We start from the raw sequence: 21,659 nt of genomic DNA, 5'->3' as shown, positions 1-21,659 counted from the left end.
CACCGCACTAGCCGCCATTATTTATCATTATTTATACGTGGGAGCGGCCACGTATGAGGGATTTCTGGGACCTGATAGTCCACAATTTTACCGAAGAATTGTGGATTCAAAACTTCCAGATGCATCATGAGGGAGCCAGTTCCTACTGAAAAGCACAAAACCAATTGCACTTTTGTGAAATATAGCTTTTTCGAATCGCCTGAAATACCACCTCATGCAAGCGTGAAAACCTTTGTTGTGGGGCAGGAGCAGGAGCCAGTCCTATTGACAAGCACATAGCATCATGTGACCAATAAAAGCCAAAAAATGTGTTTACATCGCAGTTTTTCTGGCGATTGGGTTAAAATGCCAGTTATTAGTATTTTGCATTTTTTGCATCTCACAGCATCTTTAAGTACTTACAAAAGTGCTATAGTCCTATCAATTATTAGTAGTAGTACTATTATTATGATCATTATTGTTTATGACATCTAACACAGATGCAACCAAAATTACAGAACCAACATTTATGTGATGCAATAACAGCTCTTGTAGCTGCTGCTGCATCATGAGGGAGCCAGTTCCTACTGACAAGCACATAGACATAGCAACATGTGACCTAGAAAAGCCAAAAAAGTGTTTCCATTACAGTTTTGGCTTTTTAGAATCACCTTAAAATACCACCTCATGCAAGCATAAAAACTTTCTTTGCCATAAAAGGGAGCTTTTTCAGAATTGATGTGATTCCATTGGGCATAATTTATATTTGCAGTTGCAATTTGCATAATTTTAGGGTTAATGGAAACCTGCCATACTGGGCCACATGTTGTCCTCCAGCAGCCCTGAAACCCAGACAGTCAGTCCAGCACAGCCGGAGCTCAGCCACAGGCACCTCTTGTGCTGCCGGCCATCGCTGAAAACTTCCAAATACAGTCTGCTCTGTGGCGCAGACACCACTTCCTCCCCCATCAGCAGAGGTGAGGAGGAGCTCCGAAAATCTACATAATCACAGACTGACCAGGCACCTCGCTGCTGCCTTTGAAAATAAGCAAAGGACTCACATGCAAAAGCAAACATCTGAGAAGACTCATTACTGAGAGTGAAATCGATGTGGACGCTTCCAATTCTGACGATTAAAAACACTCAAATTAAAGGAATAGTTCAACATTTTGATGAATATCTTTTTTTTGTCTCCACTAAACCCTCTGAAACCTGGATCGACATCAGTTTTCCAGTGATGCCTTCAGACGGCTTTTACAAGCATTGAAACCTAAGAAACCTGAGAAAATTGGTTTAATTACTTTGGAAAACATGAAACTTGTCAAGAAATGTCGGGAAATTTAAAAAAAAAAAAAAAATAGGAAAAGGTGACAAGAAAATGAGTTGGAAAATTAGCTATGTGGAAATTATTAGATATTATCCAAAAGAGGACAAATGTCCAGAAAAGTATATTTAAAATCATCATATTCTATATTTAAAAGTATTTTACGTAAAAATATTTTTTTTAAATGTTGGGAAAGATTTTCCAAAAAACAACATTTATAATTATCATAAATGTTATATAATATAATTTAAAATATTTATTGTTATTTTAAAGCCCCCCTTTTTCAGGTTATTCCCTTGCTGTTTTTTGTTTTACTTTTTAACTTTTTTTCTGATTTTTTTTTTTAATTATTTTTGGGGGAGGACTTTGTGTACTTTTTAAAAAAAAACTTTTTAAAATTTATTTATTTATTTTTTTTTTGGCTTTAAAAAATATGTTTATGAAAGAAATCAAGCTTGTTTGCTAAGGTTTCAAAGGGTTAAAGGTGTTATTGCTTGACTTAATAACTGATTTTCAGGAGATTATTTTTTAAGAGAAAGAGGTTGCGTTTTTTTATGGTTTGGTTTTAAGGAAGTTCAAGAAACCTTCCACTGAAGAGATGAACCTCCAACGTCAATTGCTTTAAATTTGCTTCGGAAATAAGGAATAAGTTTCATGCTTTAGACTCACACTGGTCAGGGATAAATAATAAGGAGCACTGTGGTGCTTTTTCACAGCCTCTTAGATGACAGGATCCTTGCCAAAATGTGGCCAAGGATGTTAAGATCTCCTTGGTTTAAGGCTGTAATTCCTTTTTTCCACTGGATTATCACCTCCTCCAGTCACGAAATATCACAGATCAGGGGCAGATTGAGTTAATGAGGCCGCAGTCTGACGCACAGTGTGCCCTTCCACACTGAAGGCTAAGCGCTCGGGAAGACGCTGCTTGTGTCCGAGCAGGCCAACCTGTGCCCCCGACCCAGGTGGAAAAGCAATCAAGGACCAGAGTGGGAGTGGAGATCTTATCTTATCACCAGCTCCACTCACGGAAACGAGTTTCTGCCGGGCAACCTAATCTCCGCCAGAGCTGAGTGACCTTCTGCAGCCAAGGCTGTAGGCAGGCGAACAGACAGCTGGATTTCTGCCTCCTCCGCAAAAGTCCTCACTTGACCATGGAGGTGATGGGTTACCAACAGCTGGATAAATTGACGTGAAGAGATGGATTTCACAGGACCTCAAACTGAAGGTTTCACTGGACTATCTGTTACAGTTTTGCTGTGAGTGCCCATTTACGGAGCTAATTATTCTGGACATCTGTTAAGAAAGTGTAATGTCAAATAAATGCATAATTTTGCCTAAAAAATGCATAAAATTCAGCACAGAGCCAAAACACTAAAGTAAAAATAATTTAAAAGTCCAAATGTCTTTTATTTCACTGATGCACTCATCCCTCTGCTTTAAAGCCAAATAAATAAACTCTGCAGAAGAATGAAAAAATGTTAACTTTGGACAAAATAAACGAAAGCGTGCAAAAATCACTTTTACGACCAGACCTGTCAGTTGACTGTGCTCATGAACCATTATTTGGTCCATCACCAGCAGAAAGGTCTCCTGAGAGCAAATCAAAATAGGATTTAGACAGTCAGTCTCATGGGCTGTGACAGCCTCAACAGCAGCAAAAAATACAGTTAAGATCTTTTGGTTTTCTTAAAGGAATACTTCATCCCACAAAGGGTCGTTTGTGCATCAATTACTCATCCTGTGTTACGCTGAATTCATAAAGAAAACGTTTCTCTCATGTGCCTCTGGTGAACGAAGAATCCCAAAACAGAGCACATTTTTGATGAATTGTAGTCATATGAGTCCATGTTTAACAACAGCAAAACCCAAAACATCCAAGTGATTCCAACACTTTCATTTATATGAGGCGGCCACAAAATCTGCCACAACGTCTACAAAAAACCGGTCTCAGCCGAGGCACTCGACTTCAGGAAAAAACTTAAAATGCCTTTGTTGCATTGGCAGGTGCTAAAGGTCGAACATGATTAAAAACAATTACTTCTTTGACGCGTTTTGGCGTCCAGCCTTCTTCAGGAAGTTCAAACAAGCCGTGATGAAACGAATACAATCCGATCAGTTCATTTCAATCAATAATTTATTCAACGTGTGTATCCGTTCGATTCATTATAGGTTTGTTTGTAACTTCCTGAAGAAGCTTGGACACAAAAACACGTTGAAGAAGTAGCCTAATAGTTTTTGTAGATATAGTGTAGTAATTTATAGTAATAGTTTTCATGTTCTACCTTGCCAATTATCTGCATCAGCATTCACAGCGCCAATAAAATTAATGAATTAATTAAAAAGTGTGCATATTATACAGTCTGCAATACATGCAAAGAAAATGTCAGCGTGGGAGGAACTTATTTAAATTTTCACAGAACTTTACAAAAAAACAAAAGTTGCTGTGAACTTGCTGTACTTTATGTTGAAAGTTTCAGTTTGTTAAAATCATTTAAATCGAGTTTTATGTTGGAGTTTGTTGTATTCTGAATTTTAAATTTCGACAGAAATATTTTCATTGTTACTGTAAATGCATATCGTGTCAAATATTGGTTATCGGTATCATTAAGTATTAATAATTGATATCAGTACCAGCCCTAAAAAATCGTCAAACCCCTAATACAAAAGGGACACACAGAGGCAAAACAAAAAAATTCAAAAATTGTCTTATTGTTTGACTTTGGTGTTTTTAAGGGTTAGTTTGGATTCACCAAAGGCACAAAATAAAGCAAGCAAACTAACTGTTTGGGGCAGTGGCAGACCAGCAGCTCCTGTGTTCAGAGAGGTAAAATTACTGTTTTTGTTAATGAAGCATTGATAAGTTTCACTTTCATTTCAGTTCCCTGTTAAAAATTGCCATCAGGTTGGGAAGTCCTGAGTATACGACTAAATCACTGAGACTTGGAGTAAACGAGTTGTGTGAGATTTTGTGAACTGATGTTTTGATTCAGGGTTGCTGTTGTTAAAATTTGTCACTAAATACTCTGAATCATGCATTTCATCAGTTTTTCCACATTTTGGATTTTATGCTCACTGCAGAGGCATGCGAGAAAAACAAAGTTTTCCTCATAAATTCAACATAACAATGAGTGAGTAACTGGCAGACAAATGATTATTTGGGGTGAGGTATTCCTTTAAGTGTCCTTGTTTGGCAGAAGTTTAAAAACAATTAAAAATAACTTGTCATTTTTGTCACAAATCCTAATGAACTTTGTTTAGCACTCCACAGTCTGTGCTATAAAAGGTGCCTGCATACTTGTGTGCAAACAGGGTATACGTGCAAAACCAGAGACCATCAAGCTGGGAAAATAACATTTAAATTTCGTGCCATGTTAGGCCTAATTTGCCCTATTACATTCCATTTCTGCTGTAATGTTTTTTTGCGCGTGCATGCATTGTATTTTCAATGCATAAACAACCTCCTGCTCCACGCGACATAATTTGAAAGATTGTAATTAAAAAAACCTGCAAACTCTCAGATGTAAAAGAAGCCCTGTAACTGCTACACGTCCTCCACGGTACTTTGTTTGGAGTAAACATGAAAGATTACAACAAAAGACAAATCCCTCTCACTGTTATGACCACAGAAATCTATCATTTCACTTTGTGCAGCAAAGCCTCAGAACAAGCACAGCCACTGAAACCAGAGAGTAATTTCTGTATTTACCTGCTGATGCAGCACACTCTCTCTCTCACACACTCTCTCACACTCACACACACACACACACACACACACACACACACACTGTGTTTCTGTATGTTTGGCCTTGGCAGCGTTAAAGCCGTCATCAGCAGCAAAATTGCAATGGCAAGTCTATACATGCAGCCTTTGAGACTGCTGAGACTGAGGGGGAGGGGGGTGTGGGACAGTTTTCAAAGGCCTTGGGCTCATGATTCATCTCTAAACTCTGTCTAACTTTTAAAAGTCCTGCGCGAGACGTCCTGTGCAGTACCTGAGGAAAGGGAGGGGTTTTAAAACCCGACTTCTGGAGCGCCGTCAGGAGATGCGCTGACAGTTTGAATGAGCGCACTGAAGAGATTCAAAACAAATATGCGGTTGGAAAAAAACTTCAGCACAGACATTTAAATGACTGACTAATCACTGTCTTGTTTTTCACCCTCTCGAAAGTCAAGGATTAGGTGAGTGCCATGTGATCATGAGGGCTGGGACCGAGTGTAGCCTCCAATAACAGTGACATCTTAGAATAACAGATATTCGTTACGTGTTAGAAGCTTGTTCACACCTTTTTCAGCTTTAAAGCAGCAAAAGTTTTAAGCAAAATCAATGAATTTGCCATTGGGGTGATGTAAAAATGCACATTTTTTCCACATTAAGCTCAGCCTCGGTGAAGTTTAAACCAAAAGTTCGCACCATTTAACTATACATGAATCCCGGAAAGTACCAGAAGTAAAAAAGTCGTCATTACTGCGGTGACATCTCCCTCTCTCCCCCGCGTGTTTGAATGCAAGCTGTACTGGGAGGTGTACAGTTTTCTACTTTTACCTTTACTTTCTGTGTAACGTTACTTCTGAAAACGGTGTCTCAGAGTTTGGGAGGAACCTGTGCAGTTCTCAGCTGCTCCAACAGTCGTGGCAAACTTCAAACTTTGTAAAAAACTGAATGTGAAATACTTTACTCAATAAGAGCCCCCCTGTCTGAGGCGGAGGGAGAGTGGGGATGACAAAGGGCCGCAGGCTGGAATCAAACCTGAGTCACTGCAAAGCCTTAGTTTACACAGAGCGCCGCTCTACCAGGTGAGCTAGAGGTCACTGCTAATTTCAAGTAAATTTTATTTTCAATTTTTTTTTTTTTTTTTTAATGAGGCGATACTTCAAAATGCAAATGATACAGCTTTGATCTCTTTACTGAATTTAATTATGTATAATCTGAAAACTAAATGCTGGGGGGGCGGGTGAAACAGAAACAAACATTAGCACGTTCCCACCTTGCAAGCTTGTCAAACTTCAGCTCACCAAAGTAGTTTAACAACTCGCCCTGAAATAATCGTCCTTCAGAAAGCCTCTATCGCAGTCTTTCTTATGGGTGAACTTTACTGTGCCACTCCAGTGTGTCCTTTCCTATCTTGCTTTGCCCAAGAAGCTTCCTCTAAGGAAAAGGGGAAAAGGACCGGCCTCCTTTATCAGAGCCGCTGGTTAAAAATAGAGCAAACAAGGGCGGTGGAAATATCAACTGCAGCAGAGCGCGCACTCTTTATCAGACTCAACAATAGAGTCCCCAGAAGATGAGACAAAGTGGAGGAAAGATCATCTCTCTTCGGACTGTAGTGGTAATGTTAAAGAATTCAACTGACTGTGAATATGTGTTAGGAGAACTGTGAAATGTTTTGCTGTATACTACGTCTTTAAAGTCAAATCTTAACTGTTTTAACCTCTGAAATATGAGCAAATTGGTCTGATTTCTTTCAGAAACAGGGGTGAAAAGGCAGCAATGTCTCACAAAATGCAAGAAATCTGTAAAAGCTGAAAAAAGACAGAAAATTATTTTTATAAAATAAATGAATTTAGAAAAGGAGGGAAATGTGCAGAAAACTATAGTTTTAATTATTTGAATTATATACCAAGGATTATGTTACAGAAAGAATATATATTTTATTTTATAAATATTGTCATTTAATTTTTTTGCACTTTTTTTACAGGTCATTTGGAGGGTTTTTTTTGTTTGGTTGTTTTTTTTTTGTTTTTTACTATCTATTTTTGACATTTTAAAGGTGATTTTTCTTTTATTATATATTTTATTATTGCCTTTGATGGACAGGACAGTTTAAGCGTTAAAGGGGGCGACAGAGAGAGGGGGCGACATGCAGCAAAGGGCCGAGTTCAGAATCGAACCTGCGGCCGCTGCTGCGAGGCTATAGCCTCTGTATATGGGGCACCACTCTATCCACTGAGCCACCAGGCGCCCCTACAGGTAATTTTTTTGTAACTTCTTACTAATTTCCTGTTTAGTCTTTTTCGGGCTTGTTATTTTGCTTATTGCATTTTTCCGTGTTTTTGAATTAAATCAAAATAATTTGTTCAGGTATCAGAGGGTTAATTATGGTGGCAGTAGCTTGTTTTTTTTTTATGTGTTACTAAGAATGACTCACTTCAGCCGGGGTGCTGTCTGGTCCCTCTGGAGCGTGTCCTCTCAGGTTAATGATGTGGACCTCCTGCGGGAGGCTGCTGGTGCCTCTGCTGGCGCAGCCTGACAGGGCGGTGAAGCTCTTCAACGTGGCCTGCACCGGGTGTCCCACCCCCACCGGCAGCAGCTCACATGGGCTGCGAAACAACGGCCCTGCGGCGAAGAAAAAAAATACAATAGGAATAAAATGCTACTGTAAGTGCAGAGATTCAAATGTCACGTCTCACATGATGCTGACTCGTTTATCTGTCCCAAGGCCACAATAATCTACTGCAGAGGAGAGTTTTACAACAGAAAAGGGAACGCAGTCGTCTACTTTTCAGCACGTAGAACTTAAAAAATAAAACACCTTCATCTTTCAGAGAAATTTTTAATGTCATTCATTTGATGCGAGCTGTTGGTGACTGTGGTCTAAATTATTTTAACAGCCGAAAAATCATCTGAAAAGCAAAACACACCAATAAATTGCACATAAATAATTCAACAAGTCTAGTTTTTCTCAGTTCTGTGTAAAGTTTTTTTTTTTTCCTCAGTGTAGCGTCGCTCAGTCTGACCATCCATAAGCCCAGTAACATGTGAGAAATGTAATCAACACACTGCGCTCCAACTGGAAGTCCCTTACGGCAGTTTTATTTTCCTTGAATGGTCAAATTTGACCTTCTGCAATCTCTCAGGAGGAGAAGCAGACTTCACACTCTGCGTGCACTCTGTCTTGTAAAGCTTGTAACCAAACATTAGCTGTGACCTTCATAGTTTTCTCTGAGATGTGACAAAATCCTGGACAAAACATGGTCTTCACGGTAATGCTCCACTTTACGCTGTCCAACAATCAGAGCCGCTGAAGCAGGCGTATGTAACTGGTATCACAAAATTACATACAAACCGCTGTGCTCAGGGTTCTAAAAAGGTCACCAGTCATGTTGAAAATGAAGGAAGCTGCTTTATAAAAGGCTGGAGAAATGCTAAACATAAAACAATCTTAACAGATCTGAGTCTGTTTACAGGTCTTCTTTGGGAATTTGGTATGAGCGAAAAAGAAGTTGGAAAAACCTTCAGTGTCTCCAGAAGAAGCTGCACAAAGTTTGATAAGAACTTTACTTGTTACTGAACCTGTAACCAAACAAATCGGGTTGCATTGTGGGCAAAATAGATCCAGATTTTGACAAGGGAGAGATATCCATGGAATAAAAGCATGACATCTCTGGTGCTTTTGTATCGTTTTTAATGCTATTTTTAAAACTGTCTCACAATAGGCGGGTTTCCATTCGAGATTTGTGCAAAACTTCAGTGATATTTTCAAAATGTGGATAAAACACAATTGCGACTGTGTTTCCACTGAGTGATGTTCTGCTGCTTCTCCTCTGGTGATAACATCCCAGTAGCAGCTTTATTTCTATTGCAGCAACCGCACTAGCCGTCATTATTTACAATCGAAGGCCATGTGGGCATTTTATGTGCACAACAACGGAAAGGCGAGCCCCTTATACGTGGGAGCGGCCACGTATGAGGGGTTCTGGGAGCTGATAGTTCATGATTTCACAGAGGAATTGTGGATTCAAAACTTCTGGATGATCTGCTCAACTTTCTCAGAGTTATATGATGCAATAACAGCTCTTGTGGCTCCTGCTGCATCATGAGGGAGCCAGTTCCTCCTGACAAGCACACAGCCACAGCATCATGTGACCTAGAAAATACTGAAAGTGTTTCCATTGCAGTTTTGGGAAATATTGCTTTTTCAGATCACCTGAAATACCTTCAGATCACCTGAACTCCCATGTATCACAAATTTTTTTGCGATACATGGGAGTTCTTTCGAAATTGACACGTTTACATTGGTTGCATTTTACGCTTGCAATTTCAATTTGCACAATTTGAGGCCTTCTGTCATCAAAGAAAGCTAAATTGGTGCTTTTAAGAGAAGAGATGAAGAACAATGACTGTTAAAATAACTTTCTTATGATCCTACATAAGATGGTACTTCAACTTGTTTTAAAAACTGTGTTGACACTGGAAAAATAAACAGGTCAAACTGAAAGGTTTGACAGGCCTTCCCTCACATTTGCAGTCTCATGAGTAATGTTATCAGTTATCTGATTCAGTCATAACAAACAATCAGTTATTTTATCTGCTATGAGATTCCATTTTGGTGAATTCCCAGCAAAATGCTACAGACACTTATTATCTCTCTTTCACTCTCATTTCGGTCACAAGCAGCTCTGACGACAAAACCCAGTGACTGAGCTCGGGTCAGTGAGGCAGAGCAGCGCTCAGCAGGGTGTGAGGACACTGGAGCTCAGTCTGCCGGGTCTCAATGTGTGTTTTGTCTGCCGCACAGTCGGCTGTAATGAACAGCTCGGTGATCTGTGAACGCCCCGGCTACTCGACTTAAACAAAGTTTCACCGATGTTTACAGGATCGCGCTTAACATCCGCATTTCGCTCTTGCATGATACGGAGCTTCCTTTGCAGCCACAAGCTTTTTTTAACAAGCTTCACCACAGCTTGACATCTTCCTATAGCATAAACTTCCTTTATGCATCTGTATGACCCACTTAAACGCATTCACATGAAGTCAGGGGTGGCACTAAAGCGCAGGTTTTGAGCAAGGTACCAAACAGCTCTTTTCCATTAGCGGCGTCGTGTATACGATGAGAGCGTCAGCGGCCTGGTTTTATTCCACAGGGGTCAGACCATGTGTTTTACCCCGTAGCCTGGTGCCAGCCGAGGCCCGCTCACATTTCAAACACATCGCGCTGAACAGCAATCAGATGGAGCATTTGGAAATCATTAAAGTCTGAGTGAAAGACAGTTAGATAACAATGTTAAATTCCCCCCCAAACTGACTCCAAAAACAGTGCCTCAGCGGTGGGGTACAACTCGGGGGGGAACTTTTTTTTTGCAGAACACATAGCTATTGTTTTCCCTTTCCGCGCTGTCCTATAAGCCTTTAGTGCATCAGCATAAAGCCAGAGATTATATATGGCATGGCTCCCCTGCTCTTGTTTTGAGAAAAAAAACACAGAGGCTTTATTGTTACCATATTTGTCTCTGGAGACAAATCCCTTGACAGATGTCTCAACCTGGACTTCGTGCTGTCTCTTGAATCACTCCGAGCGCAGATACATTATCTAAGAAGATTGGGAGCGTACATATATTAAAAAATGGCTCTTTCTATGATGATAATGGCAAAAAGCTGTGGTGCATCAGTATTTCAACCCCCGCTTAACCCCCCCCCCCGTCTCGATTTTCCTCCCAAAGGACCCGAGTCTAACCATGTCATCAAGCTTCACTCCCACAAACACGTCTGAGGGCAACTCACTTTTTCCCCTCACACACGGAGAATAACAAACAACTGCCAGACAAACAAAGAAAAACGTACTTCTCTCTGGGAGACTGCCAAAAGATTACAATGCCTATTGGGCAATGATGTGATATTTTAATGGCTTAAAAATACAACGGCGAGGGGGAGACATGTGGGAGGAAAGGGTACCATATGGAGAGGAAAGTAGGGCACGCAGAGTTTTGTCGTATTGTTTTTGCTGAGCTGAAGACCGGCGAGGCTTTCATGACATTTTTAGGTAGTCATTTTCCCCAGAAGATGATTCATGATGATTGCGGTGACCTCCCTGACTACCACTTTGTTGCTGACAAAAGATGAAGAAAACAACCCCTTTGGATTTTAATGATGCTGCGGTCGTCACTCTGGTGCCACTCTAACGACGAATTTTAGCCGAAACACAGCCCTTCCTGCCTAAAGGGGGCAGCAAAAACAAGCTGATACTCATCACAGAGCTCAACAGAGCAGCCCAACGAAAAACGGAAAGTCTTTCCTTTGTGTTTTTAATAAAATCTGTGTTGATATTACAACATTGTGAAAATGATCCTCATAAACATGGGTCCACAAAAACAACTGAAAACGCTGTAGTATGCATACCAGGCCAGTAGTAGTAGTAGTAGTGGTAGTAGTAGTAGTAGTAGTAGTACACTACAGAAGAACCCATGTGCGTGAACGAAGTGCAGCCATGACGTCACCGTTGTCACGCTAGCTGCTTATTGCTGCTTACACAGCGTTTTCAAGAGATTACTCTCCGGATGATGCCGTTGTTGCGCACAAAAAGCCAAACCGCAATAAAAGCTTACTGTCTCATGAAAGAACAACTAGGTCTGTTCTGGCCTAGTTGCTCTTTTATGAGACAGTAAGCTGTACACGGGCCTGTAGTAGGCCTGTACACATCAACAAAACCACACACACACACACACACACACACACACACACACACACACAGCGCTGTGTTCACAGGTCTGCTCCTGGCAATAGGACTGCAGTCTTTAGCCAGTTTTTAGCAGGTTAACACAAGTTTGAAGAAACCTGCATGCTATGGCTGGACGATATGGAAAGTCTTATCGCGATAATGTTTTTCATATCAATCAATATCAATATATATCACGATATACACCAAATCACTATTTCTGTCGAGCTTAAAGGTTCCCTTTGACTCCTAAGTGAGATATGAAGATATCATAACCAGTGATGCACGATAACAATTATTTCAACCTTTGTTGTGATCGCTGCAGATTTACATGTTGTTCTGCTTGTTGTTGGAAGGAATCAAACATCAGAAATCAGTTTATTCTTTCAGCAGAACCGAGCTGGAAACTCACTACACCTGAACTCAAACTACATCCAGCGTGTCCTCTCATCATGTCCCCGTCACACACACACACAGAGCAGAAGGATGGAGGGGGGAGCACGGTGATACATGACAGAGACACCGGCGGAATATGAGAGCGAGCGGACATTCAGAGACATCGGCGGAGACACCAGCAGAGAATGACAGTGGAGCAGACATTCGGAGACACCGGTGCAGAGAACCAGCGGAGATACTGCAGAGAAATTGGCGGAGACACAGACGGAGAATGAGGGCGGAGCGGACATTTGGAGACATCGGCTGGAGACATCGGCAGAAGACACCGGTGGCAAATGAGAGTGTTGCGGACATTCAGAGACACCGGTGGAGACACCAGTAGAGAATGAGGGCAAAGCAGACATTCGGAGACACCAGCGGAGACAAAGATGGAGAATGAGGGTGGAACAGACATTTGGAGACATCGGCAGAGACATTGGCGGAGACACTGGTGGAGACACCAGCGGAGACACTGGCGGCGAAAGAGAGTGGAGCAGACACTCTGAGACATCAGCGGAGACACTGGCGGCGAATGAGAGCGGAGCAGAGAGGGCAGAGCGGAGAGAAGAGGAAAAGTTATATCGTGATTGATGTCGTTATCGTTTTATCGCCCAGCCCTGCTGCCTGCATGTGGTCATTTTGATGGGAAAGAGACATTTTACTGCAAATTACTCATCATGAGCTACAACAACATGCAGCATTTTCAGTGTAATCTAAAGTACATCTATAATCCCAAACATATAAACATTTAACTCTTTGAAACCTGAACAAATTGACTGGATTTCTTTAAAAGACATGGGGAAAAGGCAATGAGCGACTTCAGAAGAAATTAGCCAATACATTTCCAAGAAATAAGTAAAAAAGAAAAAAAGGGAATTATAATTAAACTTTTTTTTTTAATCTATAATTTTTTAAAAAACAGGAGAGAAAACAAAAAAACAAGGAAATTACCTAAAAATTCTTAAAAATTGTAAGAATTCTTTAAAATAATGATGATGATGATAATATGGTTCTCTTGCTTTTTCAAAAAAAAAAATAGATATATAATTTTTCAGCTCTACTAATTTATTGTAATTTGTGGGAAATTTCTTGCCAAGTTGCTCATTGCCTTTCTAACCATGCCTTTGAAACAAATCAAAGCTATTCATTGAAGGTCCAAAGTATTAAATATTTGTGAGAGGTGACCGTATGCAGCACGAGAAAAGTTATGTTGATCAAGAGCTTCAAATTGTTAAAATATACTTTTGAGATGATACAAAGCAGACAAAGGCCCTCATAACTCATTCAGTTGTTGAGTTATTATCCATCACACATGCTATCGACATCAAACTTCAGCTTCAATGGACAGAGAGGAGTTTGAGAAAAAAAAAAGCTTGGCCGCGCCTCAGCTTTGTGTCTTCTGTCACCTCGTCCGCCTTTCTCCCCCGCTTCTGTCTGCCCTCCTCTCCCTCTCCCGCCATGTTTCCCCTGGTCATCGATGGAGCACAGAGTATGTCCTGTCCAGCTGCTACGAGTGCCTTTTAGCTGGCCGGGCCAAACGCCCACAGCGGAGGAATGAGAGAAGCTGTTGTTCAATCTGCCTGAAAAACAAGTCCAGCCTAGGCCGACCCGACACTGCAGACTGCACCACAAATACCGCCTCAGCTCAGCAGATACAGCAACATCTGATGGTAAAGCTGATACTCCAGCTGTAACAGTAATCTCTGAAATTTATTGAACGCCTTCAGAGAGATGAGCGTACCAAAGATGAATGCAGAGAGCGTAACCGTAACTACACCCTACAAAGAAATATTCCCCAAAAATATCTGTTGTGTCCATCTAGACCATTTTGTAGCCTGCAGCTTCCCACTTTGGCACCAAATTATTGTGGTAAACGTACCGTACAACTCTATTGTGGTAACGCTACGATCTAATATCCCCCAAAACCTCAGCAAATTACATGTAAATGATCTATTATCAAAGGAGGTGCAGGGTAATAACAGTGCATTTTTGGGCTCGACATTCATTTTCAAAACACTGGAATTAAAGTGGTGAGATGCTTCACTGATGATGAAGCAAAATCTGATCCATAATAGCGGACACACTGTACATTGTAATAAGATGAATGACCCTAAACCTTCATTATACTGCACATTAACCCTTTAAACCCTGAACACACTGGTGCGATTTCTTTCAAAAACATGAGCAACTTGGTAAGAAAAATGTTCCACAGCTGGCAAGAAATTAGATTTGGAAAATTATTTTGTGAAAAAGCTAGGGGAAACTGTATTTCTCATTGTTAAAAAAATTATTATATTTTTTAAAAAAAATTAAAGGCCATTTGTTTGTTTGTTTGTTTTTTAACTTTCTTTTAATGCGTGTATGTATTTTTATTTATTTATTTCTCCTAATTTTCAGGTAACTTTCTTGTACTTTTTACTAATTGTACTAATTTCTTGCTCATTTTTGTTACAGAATTATTATAATTTATTCATTTCTCAGTCTTGTTTGCCTTGCTTCTTTTGACTATTTGTTTTTGTTTGGTTGTTTTTAGACATTTTCAGATAATTGTCTAGTTTGTTTTTTTTGTTTTTTTACCAATTTCTTACTAAGTCTTGTTACAGAATTATTATAAAGTATTTTAGCATTTTTTTCTTTTTCTTTTTTACAAATTTTCAGATAATTGTCTTGTATGGTTTACTAATTTCTTGCTTATTTTTGTTATTATTATTATTATTATTACTTATTACTTTTTATTGAAGCACTTTTTCTCAGTCTTGTTTGCCCTGTTTCATTTAAATGTATTTGTTTAGTTTTTCTCAGATTTTCAGATAATTGTCTTGTACTGTTTTCTAATTTTTTGCACATTTTTGGATCATTTTTTCTTTGCTTATTGCCTTTTTCCCGTGTTTCCCACCTACCAGGTTTCGAAGGGTTAATCTCAGTCTAGCCAAACACGGCATACTGCTGCAGCCGCAGCATAATAAAAGGTAGGAGAGCTCTATTCACCAATCTCCACTTTGATTCCTCTCGAATCATTTTGTTAACATGCGTGTGAGGGGCCCGAGTTCTCCGTGTCAGGCGAAATCAGCAGCAGCGAGACTTTGGGAAAACCTAACATGGACAAGACGGCCAGATCCCGATCCTAGCCAACAGACTCAACATCTCATCATCCCTCCCCTCCGACCAGCTGTGAGGTCAAGCCACATTCACAATTCATAAAAAATTAAACTATGATTTGAAATGGTTGAGTAAAACTTTGGCTACCGTCTAAACAAGATACAGAAAAACGTGTTCATGCGTTTATGTTCAGCAGGCCGGACTATTGTTCAGGTGTCTTCACAGGTGTCGGTAAAATCAATCAGACAGCTGCAGGTCGTCCAAAATGCTGCTGCCAGATTCCTCGTTACACCGGCCCTGCAATCTCTCCACCGGCTTCCTGTGTGTCAAAGGATGGATTTAAAAATCCTGTGACTCGTCTCTAAAGCACTAAATGATCTCGGGGGTGAATACATTTCTGATTCAGCTGTGATGCATCCAGATCCCTCAGGTTATCCGGGACAGGTTTCAGCGTTCCCAGGATCAAAACCCAGCAAGGTGAAGCAGCTTTTAGTTTTGATGCTCCTCGACTGTGAATCGAACTCCCCGAATACCTAACGTCTGCTAAAACGGTTAATTTATTCAAATCAGGGCTACTGTGGCTTTTTTCTTGCGTTGCCTAGAAAAAAAAAAGTTTTAAAAGAAATAAAAAATCAGAAAGTCTGTGAATATCTTTTCTGTATTTGTAATATTCTGCAAAGTTATGAACGTAAAAGGTACAGCGGGTCAGATTTAGGGGGATTTGGTGACATCTAGCAGTGAGGACTGCAGATGGCAACCAGCTGAAACTTCTCCCGGTTAAAATTCCTTCAGCTGTCATTGTTTAGGAGGTTTTTACCAGGAGCCGAATTATCTGCAGAAGTTTCATCCTCTCCAAAACAAACAGACCAGCTGATGAAAACCTCTAGAAACACTGAGTAAAGTAGTTTTACATTGAAAAATAAATGTTTCTCCGATGCAGTTTGGCCTGTGAGAGACGGTCGTCAGCCCAGCACCTGCTAATCTGTGCTCACTTTTTTCTCTGATAACTTAACATCCGAATTAACAGCCGAATTATCCGCAGAGGCCTCTTCCTCTCCAAAACACACAAACCAGGTGATTTAAACCAGTTAAAACACTAAAAAAATAGGTTACAAATCAATGTTATTTTTCAAGCTATTGTCTGCTTAAATGTCCCAATCTAGTGTTTTGTTTGTCCATTCTGGGCTACTGTAGAAATATGGCTCCTTGTTAGATATATATTAACGACAACAGAACAAATCTTATTTTCAGGAATTTCCTTATTTTCTTACAATGAAGCAAACAAACGTATCATATTATACTCCATTCCTGTCAATATATCCCCCTAAAATCTTAAATTTGGTTAATTTAGAGGTTTTAAACATGCCTCGTGGAGATTCAGCTCACTCCTACATATTCAAATCTGCCCTTTTAGCTGTGCATGCTGGGATCTGTGCCAGTTTCAAGATCTGAAAAAAACTCTGTCACGGGGGAAAAAGTTTGAAAGAATCTCGAGTAGACTGGGTACCTCCAAACAGCCTGTTCTTTGTGGTTTAGAGCTCAGTGTCTTTCTGACAGCTGGCATACTTGGAGCAAACAAACAAAGGATGAGAAATCCCTCTTTATTTAGTCAACAGAATCCACCAGAAGATGTTTGTCACGATCCAGAATCCTGCGGATCAGCTCAGGACGTCTCTGCGCGTCCACAATCAAACTAAAATGTGCTTCAAGTGTTAAGTTTTCTCTTGTAAAGAACGAGGACAGTCATTGTTAGAATCAGGAGATGGAGCAGCATCTCAATGACGCTCTGACAAATGTCACGGGTGTAAAAACCACATCTAACGGAGGAAGAGGAGCCTGTGGTTTTAGCTGTGACAGTGAGAAGTTAGAGGGAGATTTCTGTGTGGAGGAAAAAATGACTTTCATCATCACTTTCAGTTTTCACTACAGTTTGCCTGATGCACTTAAGCTTAATGCTCTTCAACTAACTGGTTATGATCAACATTTATAAAACACATCGGTATTTAAATCAGTAACAGCTGCTCGAAAACACTCAGTATGTGGTCAAAAGTAAGAACTGAATCCTGTTTACACTGTGACAAAAGACCGTACCGTATATTACTTCCTTATTTCATCAGGCTTATTGAAAATTAACCATTTGACAGCAGCTCAGTGTGGATTTCTGACCAAGCAGTGTTTTTCTTTTTTTCTTATCTATTTGTCTCACCTGCGGACACATGATAATATCCTATGTAGAAATGTACATGAGTTGTACATGAAATTATACTATTTATCAACCTATGAACTTTGAATGATTTGTGAACTCTCCAGAATGGTTTCTTATTATGCATATTTAGCTCTTTATTTATTTGTCCGAGTTGTTATTTAACACATATATATGATTATATTGTCTTTTTTAACCATTTTTTGCATGTTATTTGTTTGTGTGTATTTGTTTATTTAACCTTTAAAATACTACTAATTAAAAAAAAAAGAATAAAAAATGAAATTAGTGAAACTGTCAGTTGACAAGTATTTGCAGATATTTCTTGAGCTGCAAAACCTTCACAAATATTTAAAAAATCTGAAATCCTTGAAAACACAAAAGAAAGGCGAAGACCTGTTCCTCATATTGCAAGAAATTATTTTTGGAAATTTTATTTTTAAAGAAGTGAGGAAAAAGGTCCCAAGAATCTTTACATTTATAATATAGTGATAATACATTCTTAATTATTTTACAGAATTTTTAAGCATTTTTTCAGGGGTCATTTCCTTGTTTTTTTGTTAGTTTGGGGTTTTTTTTGTTGTTGTTGTTGTTTTTTTTACTTTTTTCTTTGTTTTTTTCAAATTTTTATTTTTTATTTCATTTTTTGCTAGTTTTTGTGTAATTTCTTTTTAGGTTGCTCATTGCCTATGTTTTTGAAAGACATTACATGTTTTGTAGCTAAATTAGAAATGTCGGTTGAGGAACGCTGGAGACAACGTAAGCAGTTATACAGCGTAAGATCTGAAACTTAAGATCCTATTCACATCACTCCAAAATAAAACGTATTTGGCACATTCATTCGTGTTACCTGAGAAAACAGTGGCACTATATTTTCATCCGTTGCATTTTTTTTTTTGATGGTTGATGATTGATGGTTAATTTCTGCAAAGTTCATGAGCAGGGTTCCCCGCATGTTGACTCTTTCCACACAAGAAGAAAAGGACATGAAAGACTCACACGTGTGACTGACGTGCACCTCCGTTTCTCCTGACCTCCCACTGTTAAAGGTTTATTTCTTCAGTTATACCTTTTTGGGGGATTAGCACTAAATATACACAGACTGACTGTAAAAGCAACACTGGATATGACACTACAAGACGACGAACATGAGGAATTTATTTTGATAATTATACTCTTTTATTATTTTACACAGCCTAAAATGCACATATGCCTGACTGTGATGTTAAAAATCTGAATTAAGGCGAGAGAGACTGTAAAAATACTCAGTTTTGATATATTTAAACAGTGTGAGGTCCAGACAGTGATGTCAGTGGACACTTTTCACATTCTTTGGCAGCCTCCTTTTGGACAGAAACCTTTTTTTTATGATTTAAGTGCTAATATTTCTTTCAGATATTCTGTGTTCCACACTTTTATAAGGTTTGATAAAGTGACAGTTCTGCTTTCATTTTTACACCTTTCACCAGACTACAAGTTTCTGCAAAGTGTAACCACATTGTATCATAAAGGAAGAAACCAATCATGTAAACTGACGTTATTCACACTACTGCTTGTCTTGCAGTTCTTGAAAAATGATCTGCCTGGACAAGTTTTTTTAGAGTAGAAAAAAACAGCCGCATACTGAAAAACAATTGCAAAAACATCAGTGAAATTGGATGAGATCACCATTACGGGGGATCTGTGGTATTTTAGGGAATCTGAGCATGACTTAAAAAGCGGAAGAGGGTTTGGAGGCAGATCAGAAATAATGCTGTAATAAATTTGCACAGCTCCAAACTGTTCTGTGTTTAAACTTTAGCTGAATATATCCACATGAGTGCTGACATTATGGGATGAATACTTCACTGTCATGTAGTATATTAGTCACACTGTTTCTGTGATTACTCCACCAATATAATGAATATAACCGAAATTATCTCACTGAGAAGACGACCAAAATAATGTAGAATGCCTGTAATGTTATTGCAGCTCCTAAAAATGGTGACAAAATCAGGGTTACAACTCTATTGTGTCATATGTGATAAAAAAAACAGAAAAAAAGACAGTTTGCCCAAAATCATAAATACAGATTTTTTTTCACCTGTAGTAATATTTATCAGTCTAGACTGTGACATCTCTACGGCCAAAAGCTCCACACTCTGCAACTCACACCAAAACTATCTACCCTGATTTATAACGCTACAGGTAAGAGGACAAACATGTGTTCTTGATTTGAGTGCAAAATGTCCCCGTCTTTGTCTTCAAATGTCTTAGTCTGTGCGACCGATAGTCTAGAGTCTTAAAATAATCTGTTTACTCCGAGAGCAGGAAAAAGGGCTGGACCACGAGGATGTTCAGCATTTTTGCTTAAAAACAAAAGATCTTTTATGCTGCATCATCAAAGCATCTGTCAGTTTCAAGTTCATTAATTTCCCTGAGATTTAAAAGGAAGTTTGAACTTATCTTAAAAATTAAAGATACAGTAAAAAAATCTATATAAATTGAGCAAAAATTAAATTATAAGGTTAAAAATTGACAAGAAAAATACTGCATATATTATAAGAGCCATTTGAAAAAGTAACTTCCATTTTTGGATAATATTTTAAATTCTGCTGAAATGTTTGGCACAAAGAAACATGACAAAACCTCTCTAAATAAAAGTTAAATAACATTTATTGAAAAAAAGTCCTGAATAAATCTTCAGGAAACGTTTAGTAACAATGACATTTTAATTGGGTGAATGCAATCGTAAAGCAGACAACCTCTTTATAGTTGAAAAAACCCCCAAAACTCATCCAAATATGTATTAATATGGTATTCAAATGTGTACACCAGTAAAATAGAAATTTTAATAAGTTTAAACAGCTGGTATTTCTGGTGCCGAATCAAAAGAGTAGTAATTGCTCGCATCTGAAGTTTAAAAATACTTTATTCAGGTCATAAAACTGTAAATTGGACCATGTATGTTTATTTTGAGGGCTCAAAGTTAAAACCAGGAGGCTGCTGGGTGAAGTTATCGACACAGTTTTCTCCTATCTCATACGCCTCTAAAAAGTGCACGTCGTTGCCTCCCACGCTGCGGCACCGAGCCAAGATTTGGGTACAGGAAGTGATGTCAGTCTGTGTGCCAGTTAGGGACAAATCTGATATTCCCACAAAGCCATTTCCGAAGATAAACAAACAGAAAACTCCCCCGTGTGTGTGTGTGTGTGTGTGTGTGTGTGAGTGTGTATACACACATCCTCACGTCTTGTTCCCAGTACCCTCCCAAAGTGCTTCAAAAAAATGAAGATTACCTCACACGTCATTAGGAAATGTCATAATTTCCCATCTGACAAAAAGACAATAATAAAGCATTTTCCATACAGCTGTGCAATAATGCAAAGATATAATAAGGCCAATTTCATTAGAACAAGCAGCAAAAATGGGCCTCTTAGTTTCTATACATCTCCACCTAAAATATCCTGGTTCCCATATGAAGCACAGGATTAAACGGATCCTCTGGTCTCTTTCTGTTTTACTGCAGGGCATGATTCCCATGGTCCGCGAACTATGCAAACCAGTTTAGGGAACGTAATATTCTGCCCGCTGTTGTTTTCCTAAGGGGCTTTGGACTGAAGAATCACGAGCTCTGCAGTGTTGACATTAGCGCAGCCCACTCACCCCTGAACCCTGAGCCACTACTACAGGAAGTGAGTAAAGCTTTTCATAAGGGCGGTGTAGGTCCGCTTTATTGGCCTGCCTATGAAAAGGATTTATCTCCGGACTGTAAAATTGGAGGCATAAGAGGAGGAAACTGAAAAGGGAAAAGATGGGAGGAGGGAAGGGGGTGAGCCCGAGCTCCATTAGGGAAGTCGTAAACTCTCCCATCAAAGTGTGAAATCTGAAGTCAGATATCCTGAAAACCTCTCTCTGGAACTCAATATCACCCAAACACACCTCAGCGCTCATTCGCCGTGATCTTGTCAGCTGGCGTATAATTGAAAAAACAGCAAAAAGAAAGGAGTTTGAAAAGGATTATGTTTTATCTATGTGGGAGATGTGGAGCAAACGCACGTAAATATATGCAGGCAAAGTTCTTTTTTTTCAGTTTGTAAGTATGTTAACAGGTGCTCAGGCAATAACTTTACATCCCTGTGGATGGGAAAACTTCAGCAACAGTTAACCCTTTGAAACCTGAGCAAAACTGGCTTGAGTTCTTTCAAAA

General features: G+C 39.3%; 1 protein-coding gene across 2 annotated transcripts in view; it reads right to left on the bottom strand.

The window, feature by feature from the left end:
- Positions 1-21,659, bottom strand: part of tgfbr3 (transforming growth factor, beta receptor III) — a 114,903-nt gene that overhangs the window by 63,782 nt on the left and 29,462 nt on the right. For both annotated transcript variants that reach the window (XM_042483744.2, XM_088078148.1), the window contains exon 5: positions 7,450-7,637. In XM_042483744.2, the coding sequence (XP_042339678.2) occupies positions 7,450-7,637 (188 nt within the window). The remainder of the gene's footprint in view (positions 1-7,449; positions 7,638-21,659) is intronic.

This window comes from Plectropomus leopardus, chromosome 5, assembly GCF_026936395.1.
Source record: "Plectropomus leopardus strain MGB_pleo_1.0 chromosome 5, ASM2693639v1, whole genome shotgun sequence".
Classification (NCBI taxonomy): domain Eukaryota; kingdom Metazoa; phylum Chordata; class Actinopteri; order Perciformes; family Serranidae; genus Plectropomus; species Plectropomus leopardus.
This window is presented reverse-complemented; position numbering and strand designations above follow the sequence as displayed.